Here is a 14,108-nt window from a genome sequence, read left to right on the forward strand (position 1 = left end):
GATTTATTATTTATTTTGGTTTGGGTTTTTTTAATGCTTTGTTTTGTTTTGTTTGCTTGTTTGGATTTTTTTTGGGGGGGGGGCAGGCAGGCTGTCTATTTCTCTCAGGTTAAAACTTTCAAATTTAATTCTAAACCTAATTTTTAGTAAGATAATTTACTATCTCCTTAGAACAGTTGGTTATGTTATTTATTTTTTACATTCCTATAAATGGTTGAAGAGTAATAGAGGCTACCCCTAGAATTTCTATTTTATGTAATTTGCCTCAAGCAACCTTGTCTAATGTACTATGGGTAAAACTCAGATTTATCTGCACTAAAAAGTTGAAGGTGTCTGCCACCGTGACAAAAAAGCTCTTCAGTGCTACTCTCAGTATAAGCTACTACAGGCTACTCAGTATAATGAAGATTTTACAACTCCCTAAAAATCTTGTTTGAATGAGTGAAGCTTTTCTTAAACAGAAAGCTTACACTTTCTGTTTCTGTTTTGAGTTGGCCAATTCAAAATAAATGCCAAGTTTAGTTTAGACTGACTGAAAGGATCACCAGTCTAACTCATCTGGGACTTAAAAAGTGATGTTGTGCTGCTTGTGAATTATCTCAGCAGAATGGTTACCACTTTTACTTCATGACAAAGTGCCAACCTACATCTGTACATTGGTAGTGAGTACTCTTGGTTTGTTTTTTTTTCTACGAGGTAATGTATTTTAATAACAGATGTGTAACTGACTTCATGTCTGTTTGTTCCACTGTTGCTTTTATTGTTTAGTGCACTCACAACAGCAGGGTAGCTAGAAATTTTCTACAGTGTCAAACAGTAAAGTACCAAGCTAGAGATCATTTACAACTAGCAATCCATATTTACTAAAAGCATTTATTAGAAAAGCTCAACATTAAAAGACGTATATGGTCAAATATGAAGAAGCTTTTAAAATCAGGCTATCACTGCTACTGGCTAAGACCATCCTTTTTGATAAATCACCTGCCCTGGTTAAAGTTAGACAAGAGCTAAGAACATACTTCATGTAAAAAAAAAAATATAAGGCAATCATTTCTTCATTTTTCATCATATCTTGATATACTGATTTGTAAAGACTTCTATCACAACCTTTGTTATAACTATTGCAACTCATTAAAACTGTATTATGTAATATATTTTGACTTTTGGTGTTGCATCCTTACAAAAAGAAAGTGGTCTGCCTGAAGTTTCACAAAATTGCTGTTGGATTCCAAAGATTCAGGATAAGAAATCGGTGTAAATTACAAAAAACACATTTGTAATAATACTGCATATATTTTAAGAGGTCATCAAATTGCTTTATTGATAACACATTTTTCCATATATTTTCTACATGTTCTGAGATTTCTTTGGCCTTCTGTTGTCTATGGGAGCTAACTAAAAGTTCCAGACCTTTTCTTAAGCATTATTTGAAGAATGTAAGGATAATTAGAAGATAGCCAATATTACAAGGATTAAAATCACTCCCACTGGTGAAGGGGAATTTAATTGAAAACTGTTACTTCCTTTGAAGTCCAGATGATGCATCAAAAACATTTTTTGCTAACTTTTAATAATAGCATTATATCACTCTACAGAAACAATTATTTTAACATTTCAATCAAAATGATTGTGCAGTTAGATTTATATCCAGATATCCAGTAAATCACCAATAAGCAGACTTTCAGAACAGAGAAAAGGCAGAGAAAATAACTAATTTTGTTGTTCTAAGTAAAAGTCATAATCAGTTTGTTTAATAACTTCCCATTTGTCTGAAAATATTTTTTAAAAATCACTGTTCTCTTGAAAGAAATCTAAATTTTATCAACCTTCCCTATGAAATAGGAATATTTATTAATATTCCTGCTTAAAAGTCAGCCACCGCTTTGGATTTGCTAGAAATGTTTTACCAATTTTATCTTGAGATATGCCTCTGATTAGCATTTTAGGAGCTACATTTCTAAGGATATGTGAATATCCATGGCCTCCATATTTCATCAATCTATTTTTAGCATGCACATCATAAGCAATCAGAATTCTGTCTTCACAGCCTCCATCGATCAGCACACAAATCCTGCAAAAGTAAAAATCAACTCCTCAGTGAAAGGTTCTGCAGTAGCACAGAACTGAGCAGGATTTACATTGCTTACATTAATGTACAGCTGGACTGCATTATAACTGAAAATAATTATTTTTTGGTACTCAAAAGATATTTTCCTTATATTTAATTGGAATTAAAGTACTTACTTTATTGAATGAACAAAACCATCTCTGAATACGTACCACCACACTTCTCAAAGTGGACGTGGAAAAGTTTTCAGCTGACACATGACTTTGAATTCCCAGTACCATTAAGCCCACAGAGGAATTAAAAGACCTTCAGCACCACCAAGCATGGGACACAGATTTTATATACATGAGTAAGTAATAATTTCCTACATAAACTCCTTTTCCACACAATCAGTTAATGGAGATAGCTCTTCCTGCTGTCAAAAAGCCAGTCCCATTACATTACATTTGTCAAGGACCAAATTCTGTGTATGACTGGTCCTTTAAGAAGCCTGTCTTACTTATACAAATACTTTCATATCTTTAATTAATTCCTGTTCAGCATACCAGGTTAATAAAAATTTTAAGTTTTCAGCATTATATTCTGTATAGACAATTACAATCCAAACACATTTCAAAGGTATTCATTAAACAAGATAAATAAGACAGGTATTGCACAGTGCTAGCATATTCTCAGAAAAAAAGAGAGTTAATTTGTCAGCCCAGCTAAACAGACTTGGCAAAATGACAAGTCACTTTTGAAAAAGAAGTAATCCCTCTCATTACTCCGTTGTAACTAGTCTGCTACAAGTCCTTCTGTCCTATATTTCACTCTGGAAACCTTAATATCTTGTTCAGATAATATTTTTAGAATTTATTCAGTAGGTGTCTGTATTGCATGACTGTTAAGTTCCCCACTAAGCTTCAGTTTAGTCTGGCAATAGACTGTAGCATTAAGTTGCAGAGATGGATAGAGCAGACCTGGAAAGTGCTTGCTCCTCATGGAGGCAGCAATTCCATCATTTCCCAGTGAAATTCTCATTTTCCCTGTGGAATTCTAATTCTTACCTTCTTGACTGTGCTTTGATCAGCAGGAAAGCAAATGCTAGTTTTGTAAGTAACCACACTATATCTGAAATCCCTTCCTGTCAAGTTTTTGTTACAATTAGTTCTGAGGATACATATTGTAGTAGAAGCAAACCAATACAGGCAGCACTAAGAAGTCAAGTAGGACAGAGCTTGGTAAAAAATGAGCATCTTTCATAAAACCAGCATAAATAGTGCCATACAGTGCACAACACTATGTGTACTACAATTATCTTCCTCAGCCTGAAATACAGAGACCACAAGCCAACCAGTAATGGCCCTGAAGGGACTAAGTTAATAATCTCAGCATTATCTCCTTTCTTACTTGGTTTAATTTCATGGGTGGGGAAGGCATATGGCCATTCATATTCCATATTCATTGCTGCTTTTTGCTCATTCCTGTAAGTTTAGTTAGTACTTGCTTCTGACTCAAAGAAAAACTGTCCCTGAAAAATTAAATTCTTTTTCTTTCATTGGCAGTTGATTACAGCAAAAATGTGTAGGTTCATACACAGCTGAACTGTATTTGGGAATGTATGGCATGACTACAGAAGTTTATGTTTTGAATTAGACAAGACAAACATGTATTACATATTTCATATTTTCATCATCATATTTAAAGGTCAATTTGATTTCTACCTTTCTGGTGCTTTTTGACCAAAAAAAAAAAAGTGCAAAACAAATAACTCAAGGAAAGTGCCACTGTCATAATGCGTCCAATGCTGATGCAACAGAAACCTAACAAAATCCATTTAATGGCACTTCTGACTCAAGAGCACATAATCAGATCATACAATGAGAACACAAAAATTTTGTATTTTATTTGTATGAACAGCCTGCTGCAAAAAATACTCAAAAGCCAGAGGCTTTAAGGAGAGGTATCAGTGGCTGAGGAAATACATTGGATGTAATGAAAACTTGCCATGGTTGGACAAGCACTTGTTAACCAAGGCACAGTCCATTCCTCTACACATATTCCTCAGGGTGTTTCTCTGTGTGCTAAGAAGGGAGGAGGCATGGGGGAAAGAAGCAACTTTACCCATTTGAAATGTGAAAACTGCAGATTCATTGCAGCAGGTTAAAATACTGAGTCCAAGACTGAGAGTCTGAAAGAGGAATGATTTCTAGTGTGAAAAGCAGTAACAAACACTTGGCGGTAAGTATAATAGTTACAACATCACCTTCTTAAGAGAACAGCCTGAAAACAGAAGAAAATTCTTGAGGCTAATCTGACAAGGAAGGGCAGGAAAGCAATATCCAAAATATAAGTGAGAGCTAGAAAGTTATTTAATCAGGGATTACTGATCATAAAATCTTTCTCAAAGACAAGAATTGTTTCTGCCTATGGAATGAAAAAAGACACCCCACCTCTTAAAAACCTGCTGCTTCACTGCCCATAAACACTGTGGACGAATAGCCCAGGAGAATCACACCTCTGGATAGAGTGAGAAGCCCATGCCCAGCTGATCCTACATCTCTCAGACAGTTTCTGCACGGAGTGCATCTCCTTGGCAAAACCTTGTGTTAGCAAAGCACAACAGATTTGCTGCACAGCTGAGCTGAGACTGCATGTGCTGATGAGAAGCAGACAAGAGGTATCCTGCCAGCAGGGCCAATATTTTCACATTGTGAGTGTGAGGAGTATGGGAGTTCTGAGGAGACAGGAATCTCACCCTTCAAATAAGAGAAAGGTCGGAAGGAAAGAGGGGAGGAGAGGTGATAAAGTGCTTGGAAGAACAAAAGTCTGGTTTCCAGATTGGAAGCATGGGTCAAATCCATCCAAGACAACCCAGGAGTTTTGCCCAGTTGGTGCATTCATAACAAAATGTAGCAGTCTCAGATGACTCTTAGCAGCAGCATTAGCTTTTCAGTACTATGCTTCAAACAAAAGCCAAACCCTAAGTCCTGTATCTCCAGCCTTTTCTTTTTTTGTAGTTTATATATATGCAGTAAATGATAAAATTCAACCAAGTCAGCATGGAATTAGGACTGTGAATTAAGTTTAAAAAGCTCGATATTTTTCTCAAGTAGCTTTCTACAGCACTATGATTCTAAATATTTCTTTGCAGATAGAAGAAATTATACATGTTGCCCTAAAGACATGACAGCAACAGAAACAAAAAAATTATGTCAGCAGGGAAAAAAATCAATTTTGAGAAGCAAGCAGAATTATGCTGTGGTCCCTTTAAAACAAGTACCAATAATATTAATTTGTCAATAGCAATGCTATAGCTTAAACTATGGAAGCAGATACCTGATAGAACCAGTAGCGAAGAAATTCTGTACCAAACAGGTCATACTCTAGATATCATCCTATTTTAGTGAATTCCAGAAGTTTCTTTGTATCAAATATAGTCCTGCAGAAGGTACATAACATAAAGTCAGCTTTGTAACAGAAAGGAAAGAAAACACTCATGGTATGAGGATACGTATTTTGTAAATACCCACTTGCAAGGAATATAACCAATAATCTAAGATTTAATTCATCTTTTGAACAATAGGACTCCTGTTTGACACATGCACCTTAAGCTGATACACAGAATTGTCTTTTTCACATTCATCTGGAACATTATGCATTAAAAAACACCAAAATAAAACCAACTCTTGCCTCATGAAATAATGAAAACATTTATGATAATCATTAAATGGAAACAGGAAAGTTACTTACTTTTGATATCATTAAACCTCTCAACAAGACAACCTAACAAGGAAGGACATTTAAGGAGGAGGTTAATTCATAGTGACATTTACCAAAAAAAGTACAATGGATTACTTACACAAGACAGATTTACTTTCCCAAAAGACAGCTACATCCAGGGTTCGTTCCATCCATCACACACCAGTAATACACAACTTTGTCTTTTTTTTTTCCATTCTGTACAATGATGTTTCTAGATTTTCATTACACCAGCAATATATCATTGTTTGCACTGGGATCTGGCCAGAACTTCTTAAGGAAACACTTTGACCAAAATATATAATGCAATGTGAGCACTTGGTATGTGGATTTTGCAGAAGATTTGAAAAGTGAAGGAACAGAGCTACTAAACCCATCACTCATTCATGAAAGAATGTCAACTGAAAAAAGAGCTGTCTTGAGTACTTTTTTATTTGAAACATTTTTGCCAAGAGTAAAGCTATCCAAAGGAAACAAAAACACTCAAATGATACGTTAATTTATCTGTATAACCACAAAATATTTTTTTTAAATAGAAGTTAAACCCAAGTTTCCTCAAGAACAGGATAGCTAACGAACAGGCAGCAGCTTAATTTTTTTTTTTTTAAATTATTACAGATATTGATGTTACAAAGCAATTTTACACTATACAATTACATCACAGTCTGTTGCTATGGAAATTACTGATGTCAAAAATTCAATATTATGACTTAACAACAGCATCAAGTAGGAGGAACAGATGGATTGAGAGAAAGAAATTCGTTGTTCACACAAGTCTGCCATCAGCAGGAGTCTAAGACTTGCCAACTATAATTAATAAAAATGTTATTTTAAAATAAATGTTACAATTTACAGAGATTGAACATTTATTACCAAATGAGTTTTGAAAGCACAGAGCAAGAGAACAGGTTATTTTATATCCAGCCCTGCTCAGTTCACAAAGAGTAGCTAGGAGTATTCATACCTGCACAGGTGGCAAAAAACCACCCAACAACGTATTTCAAGACCACAACCAAACCAATTTCATTTGAAAACTACTGTTACTATTGTGCTTCTGGGTGCTCTGTCCTAACTAAAAGCAGGAGAACTTTATTTCACCAGCCACTGGGTGACCTGGTGGGCCACAGGCATGCAGCAGCAGCAGTTCCCAATTCAAATCGATAATCTCAGTGCTGGAATTTGGTGTTTGGGCAACAAGTGTCCCTGAGCAGCACGAAAAAGGAGAGGGGGACATTGGGCATCTTGTAGTGTGGACCTCATCTATAAATCACTGCAAGGACACCCACCGAATCATTATCAAACAGGCATTCATAACAGTTGTTGTTAATCTTCTAACAAAAGTCAATGATTGTTGATCTCCATTAAGATATCTTTGTAAGCTTTTTCTCCAATAAATGGCCAAAGCCAAGACTCAATAGTTTTTGCTTCCCAGCCTTTATCTACAGCCTGGTTTAACTATGGACACTCGCTGCCTTTTGTTCTAAGGTGCTAAACTGCAAAATATGGTAGCCAGCAATTTAGTTCTATCATTTGACTGTAAATCCACCTGAAAGCTACCATTTTGTCAGTATCAAAAGCAGACATGAGCTATGTATATACCTATGGAGCTGTATACACATTTATCTCACATTAAAGAGACGGAGATGCTCTCACATGGATTCACTGGAAGAGAATTAAAATGTTAAATGTGTATTGCAAAGCCAATCTTCACAGCCATTTAGAGTCTTATGTTATAGCAAGTGCCAACCTGAATGTGTGAAAGTAATGATAGAAGTATAAGTAAATGTCATATTGTGTATCAGTGGCTGTTAGTGTAACTGCACCTCTGCTTTGACTGTTTTCCTACCTATATTGCTTATTTTCAGCCAATAAATCACAGAATTCAGTGATTTACAACAGCATATTAAGGAAAAAAAAACATAACTGGATGTTTATGTTGTATCACAATGGCTACAGAATCACTGACACCTGCAGCTTGCTCAGTCCTCTCTCACAGCAAGATTTTAAGTAATCAGTTTTCTTTAAAAATGAGAGAAAAATATAGCTGGAATGCAGGTAAGTACAGAAAGAAAACCCATATAATTTATATATTATCAAATATACATAAAATTTTTGGCATTGATTTTTATGCTTCTAAATTCCCCAAGTAAAAACATAGGGCTGTGTGAATACAAACCACCTGCAGCTGAATTTGCAAGCTCTTAAAGTCTGAAACTGCTAGAAATCTGGAGCACAGTGCTTTTGCTTGTCTTAAACTCACACGGAGAGCAAACAATCCAATTGCTTAGAATCATATGACCACAAGTAGTCTACATTATTCAGCAACTGGCAAACTAATCAATGCTTGGACATTTTCCAGCTCACCATGGTAGTACAAGGTCACACAAAACTGATTTGGTTATTGAGGCTGTGTTTTTTAAAACAGAGAGAGAAAAGCACTGTAATTCCTCTCCACATCTGATGTAAGGCTCCTGGATTTTGCTCTCAAGGAAACTAAAAGTTAGCTCTGTTCTGTGCTAAGAACTATTCAAAACTCAACTATTTTCTTTTTAGGCAATATTTTTTCTGTCTGGTAGCAGAACTGTAAAGATCTGGCTTCCAGCCAAATCAGGGAGCTAACCATTAGTATGAGACTTTGGTCAGGCCCCTAAGAGTAGCCCAGTTTTCAAAAACTATGAAAGCCCAGCAGCTTCCCACCAATTCGGTGAGAGTTGCTCAGTGTCCGATGCTTTGTAAATGCAGTGATTTGAACTAACGGAGTCCCCATTTTTTGAAAATGTGACTACAGTTATTCCTAATCTTGCCCCCGGACCTGTAAAGAGAGCGTTTAAAATCTCTAAATCTCTTCAGCAATGTGAACCTAAAAGCTGATCCTGACTAAAGCTGGAAGCTGATCAAGCTCTATATAAGCAGTTTCATATTTTTTGAGTCAGTAAACTTGAAGGTAATTCTTCATGTTGTGGTCTAAGTGCACATCTGAAACCTAGGTGTTTGTACAGGAGTTCTCCCAGACCCCAGTGGATTGTGGCAACACTGACAGGCTGCTTACCTGTCAAGTTGAGACATGACTGTTTTAGAAATATTAGCCCCAGATTCCTGAAGAGTGTGGATAATCTGGAAAGGTGAATCACTGTTCCTGCCAAGATGGCAGGATGGATCCTGCTGGGATGGGCACCTGAGCTGTGACTGAGCCTATGCTGCTACCTGAAGCACTCTGTGATCACTCAGAGTCAAAGGCCAGAAGCAACATATTTCTCCCACCACACTACACTTGACATTAGTCCTGGCTGCTCCATCGAGTAGCACATCAACAGTAATTCCTGTAAGGTAGAGAACAGAAAAATTATATTTTTTGTTAATTCTATTCCTGTTTAAACTGGGCCTATGGACACTGTGCTAGTATACTCCTGAGGTTTTTCTGAACATAATTAATAGATGGGTGTGTAAAAATATTGCAGTTAAAACCTGGTTTCTGTCAACTAACATCATAGCAACTATTCACTGTGACTGAAATAAACACTAAGCAAATAAATTTAACAGTATCCACTCACACAGTTATTGAGACCAAAGCTGGTCTACATAAACTTTGAACACTGATTTAGCCTGAAGATAATTTTTATTTTAAAAAGACCAAGTTAGCTCAGCATGAAGCCTGTGCCTTGCACTCCTGAACTGGCTCCAAAAACAATTCAATTCAATTTCTTGCAAAACAAGGGCTCAGAGAATAAGGAAACCTTGTCACTCAGACAGGAAAGGGAGAAACTCTGGCAAAGATCCTGAAGAAACAAGTATAAGACAAATCCTGCTTATGGTAATGCTGACATAAAATGAAATGAGCTCCAATGATTTTTATAACTACAAGAACAAAACTCAGCTGACAAACTTACAGGATCAAAATTAGCTTTCTTTTAAAATATTCATAAGCAAAAAAGACATCAGAATCTCCCAATAAAAGCAGTTTGTTATAATAGCTTTAATTTTTCTTTTATGGAATAAGTCACATCTTACAGAATATGCTCAGAGCACAAAAATGACCCTGATGATGACCTTCTAACTCTGTGGCCCTGAACTTCAGGGAAATCCTTATTTCATGGAAGAGTAAGGTGAACAAAGGAAGAAGGAAGATTTGCAAGCTAATTTAGGAAACTGAGAAATCCTGTACCAAGAAAACTGTAACTTATCCATACTCCATACATTGTGTCCTCAATAGCCTCACTCAACATACTGCTAGATCAATCTCCATGCAAAATCATCCTAATCTATTCCAATTTACAGCAGGCTTCTGGATGACACTTTATCCTATGGTAAAGAATTAACTCCCATCCTTAAGAACATCTCTCCTGCAGAAACATCTTCGTCTTGCTAAATCGCTCAGCAAGGGCTGGCCACAAAATATTCAATTTGCCTGTACTTAATCAGGAAATATCATCATCACATCAAATTCACTGGCAAATGAGGAACCACTGGTTATCACAGATCAGTCACTGCACAACCCTTTCTAAGTAAACAGTTGCCTTCTTGGACTGGATTAAGTACAATTTATCTTATGAGTACAGAAATCTGCAGGTCTCCAGCAGTCCACTAAATACAGGAGGGAAATCTTTGCCACAAAAAATTTATTTGTATCAAATTTCAAGTGATTCGAGATGATTTAGGAAAACTAGTACTGTCTTATACAGCTTGGGCCAGCTTAGGTCCAGTGTAGCTTCGCACTGCTGCTGTATCACAATACAATTGCTTAAGTTTTGACCATTGATTTTTAAAATAAATTTGACTCATTTGTAAATTGTCTTGTCACATGAGCTCCAATCATCCACAGTCACATCCTCCTGCCTTAGAGGGTTCCTTTCCCTCCTCTCCCTAACATCACAAAAAGAGGAATGAATAATTATTAATAATAGGAGTACCTAGGGACTTTGGTCACATTGTCCTAGGCACCATAAAATTTGATGTAGACTCTGCCCTGAAAAGTCTGGACAAATGGTGGAAAAGAGAGATAGATATTAGCCAGCCTGAGCAGAGCCATTATTCACAACTTTCATATAAATACTGAAATTATTTACACTTTTTACAATAATTCTGTGCAATCTCACTGGGAAGCAATTAGGAAGAAAGAGAGACAAGAAGCAGAAGGGATATACTCCTTCCTTAAAACTGTAAAAAGAACTGGATAACTGGTGTTGCAGCAGATGCCTACATATGAAGTACTTCACTTTCTTTTTACTGTTGCATTATAACAAATCCCTGAGAGAAAACAAGATCTTAAGAATTGGAAATGCTGACAGATAATCCCAGCACACACAGCTAGCACTGGTGAGCTGAAACACACAAGCACTAATACTATTCCCAATCTTTTTCATATTGACATCTTCTAGATTTCACCTATTCTGCTGTAACTTTTCACCAACTTTGACTCACACAGGGATAATTCATCAGAGAGACTCTGAGGCAATAGTTAGGACTAACCTGTTCCACTGTCATGGCCTGTGTTTGAGAAGAATGAGTGGAATCCACATAAAACCCATCCCCAGCAATGATATGAACCCATTTCTTCAAGTTTCTTCAAAGTATTCATATTCTGACCAATTCCTGTGGTTGTGTTTTCCACGATCGTTCCACCACCTGCTGCTTTAAAATGCAACAGCTCCTCCTTCACAGCATCTGTTTCCTGATGCAAAAGAAGATTTTTTTTATGGCTATAAGGATTTTTTAATCCAAAACAAATTCTTCACCTCAGTGGGCCCCTCAGACAGAGGCTCTTGGCCTGGAGAAGGTGGGCAAAACCAGCTGCTGTAGTTCAGTGTTCATGAGTCAATGTATAGCCAAGGTGGTCTGTATCCACAGGGCCCAAGACAGTCTGTGCTCTCCCTCTCAAGGAAGGCATTTTTCTTCAGCAACAGGAAAAAAAAAATCAGATTGAAGGAGTTTGAGAAGGAAGAAGAAAGGAAACAAACTCATTTCAGATGAAGCAAACATTTCTTACAGAATTTCTGAATTCCCTCCTCTCACACATGTACCTGCATGCAGGGTGCATTTGCTGGAAAATTTCCCAATGCTATTTCCAGTAGCGTGGTCAATATGAAATTCAAAGCTTTTATTTTTTACTTAACTGTGCTTGTATCAGTACTCTAGCAGTGCTGAAATACCATATTTCAGTATAGGGAAATCATCATTTATTATGCTATAGTCAATATTACACTAAGATAAATGTTTCCTATTTAATAACAACCACTGTGTGTTCATTTAGGATTCTCTGCTGTTCAACAGCTGTCAAATTTTTGTCAGCTTGAGCCACCAGATGAACATTCTTGGCACCAAGACTGAGTATTCCTCACTGGTATGTTCATTTTATTTATCTGTGTCCTCCAAGACTTAACTGTCCCTCTTGCATGGGGGAAGCTGTCTGTGCTTGGGCATTTTGTCTGCTTCTCTGTACGAGGAATGCTGGGATGGGGGTGATCATCAGCTCCTTAGTCTTCAACAGAGGCTTAGGTTCTCCTGCAAGCTGCACTCTGGAGCTCTGGAACAGCCAAGGACAACTCCACCAAGCTGACAACAGTCCCCAAAGACACTGAGTGGCTCCCACCTAGAGGGGAAGAAGCCAATGTTTTTCCCATCAGCTTCACTGGCCAAACATTTCACCATTTAAGAACAGACCTTAAGCTAACAATTTATGTGGCTCAGCCTCTAAGAGACCTTTTTCTTCATCTTTAAGTAAGCAATGTAATTTCGTAAAACTTCTGTTGAGTGGTGACAGATCACATTGAGGCTCTGTCTGCAGTTGGCTCCTGTAAAGGGTGTATGCCCTGTATAAATTTCACCTGACTCACTACAGATTACAATTAGCTGCAGTTCTGCCCATTGGAATTTGGGGGTATTTTTTATCTTTTGGAGGTAGGGGTGTTCTTTTAATTTATTTGCCATATTAACATTAAACATAGCTGACTACACAGTTCATGTTAGATCTTCCCGATGGTAGCTGCAAAGGCTTGAGGATATGTAGTTATAATCCCTAGTCAACCAAAATCATGAGTTATGAAACAAACTACATGTTTAATCATGTCCAGAGGACAGGACTAACTAGAGCATGCATTATTGATTAAAGAGAGAGGTCTTTCCCATTTCTGTCTCGCCTTTAGTGAGTAATATCATAAACAGGGGTTTGTTACTGGTGAAGCCCTCAGAGGACATTTTCCTTTTAACTGCTAAAGTTAATCTACCAGGATGATAGAAAAACTGAAATGTGAAGGGCACTGAACTCTACATATCAAACGGTACAAGATCTCTTTGGGGACACTTTCATCTCACAAGAAGTCATTTTCAGAGTACCAATGTACAAAAGTGACCCAGCCCCTGCAAAAGGCAGTCACCACCTGCCTAGTGAGGTCTGTAGTGAAGGCAGTTATTTTAATAAGAAAACTTGGTTATCTGTAAGGAAGAGAAAGAACTGACTCTCTTTGCTTGCCTTGTGTAAAAGCAGTCTTAGGAAGAACTGTTCTATGAATTTCATTTCTAGAGTAGTGTGTTGGCTTGTTTGAGAAGGCAGAACAATAATTACTCTCAGAGAACAGAATGCTGTCTGATTAATAGAATAATTTATTTTTGCCAAATAAATTAAGTGTATGATTTCAGAAAATATTATTCTTGAGCAAATAATTAAAAGCAAAATACCTGTCTCAGTCAGAAGCTGCTGCTAGCTACAATTCCATTAAGTTGTCCAACCCAGTCATTAATGCTATCTTTGAAGAAAGCTGGTGCTCTATAGAGCAAGCTACTATTGTGGAGATAGTTCAATGATCAGAGTCATTCTCACATGCATGGCAAAGAATTAAAATAATTCTAAGACAACTGCATTACCTTAGCCTTAAATATATATGCATATATATACACACACTGGGGTATTCAGTAGAACCCTGAAAGCATAAGGAGTGGTAGCTACTCTGCATTAGAAACACTTTTCTTTCCTCGTGGTTAACATCTCGTGTCATTAACAACTTTCAAATCAGTCTTTGATGTTAGGAGAACACATATATAAATATTTTTAAAATAATTAGATATCTAAGTATTGAAGCTCTTTTGATAAGGCTTGACACAAAGCGATCGCAGCCTATATCCTTAACAAGTCTCACCTTCAGTTTTTTAGTTATTTGCTATTTAGTCAAAAAGGGCAGTCTAATTGAAGGTGAATTTTTTCTCACTTTAAGATTACTACTTTGATTTAAAAATTACTTCAAAATTTGCTCCCACTAATTCCTTTCTGACACAGATAATTTTGATTACCCTCAACTAATTTGGCCTG

The 14,108-nt window shown here is 36.8% G+C and overlaps 1 protein-coding gene across 1 annotated transcript; it reads right to left on the reverse strand.

The window, feature by feature from the left end:
• Positions 1 to 1,851: 1,851 nt before the first annotated feature.
• PTER (phosphotriesterase related) lies at positions 1,852 to 11,693 on the reverse strand. The gene is given in 7 exon segments (XM_008492739.1): positions 1,852 to 2,071; positions 8,859 to 9,129; positions 11,121 to 11,127; positions 11,276 to 11,357; positions 11,359 to 11,520; positions 11,522 to 11,609; positions 11,612 to 11,693. Coding segments are annotated over 7 exon segments (912 nt in total).
• Between the last annotated feature and the right edge of the window lie 2,415 nt (positions 11,694 to 14,108).

The sequence above is a fragment of the Calypte anna genome, chromosome 2 (assembly GCF_003957555.1).
Source record: "Calypte anna isolate BGI_N300 chromosome 2, bCalAnn1_v1.p, whole genome shotgun sequence".
Taxonomy (NCBI): domain Eukaryota; kingdom Metazoa; phylum Chordata; class Aves; order Apodiformes; family Trochilidae; genus Calypte; species Calypte anna.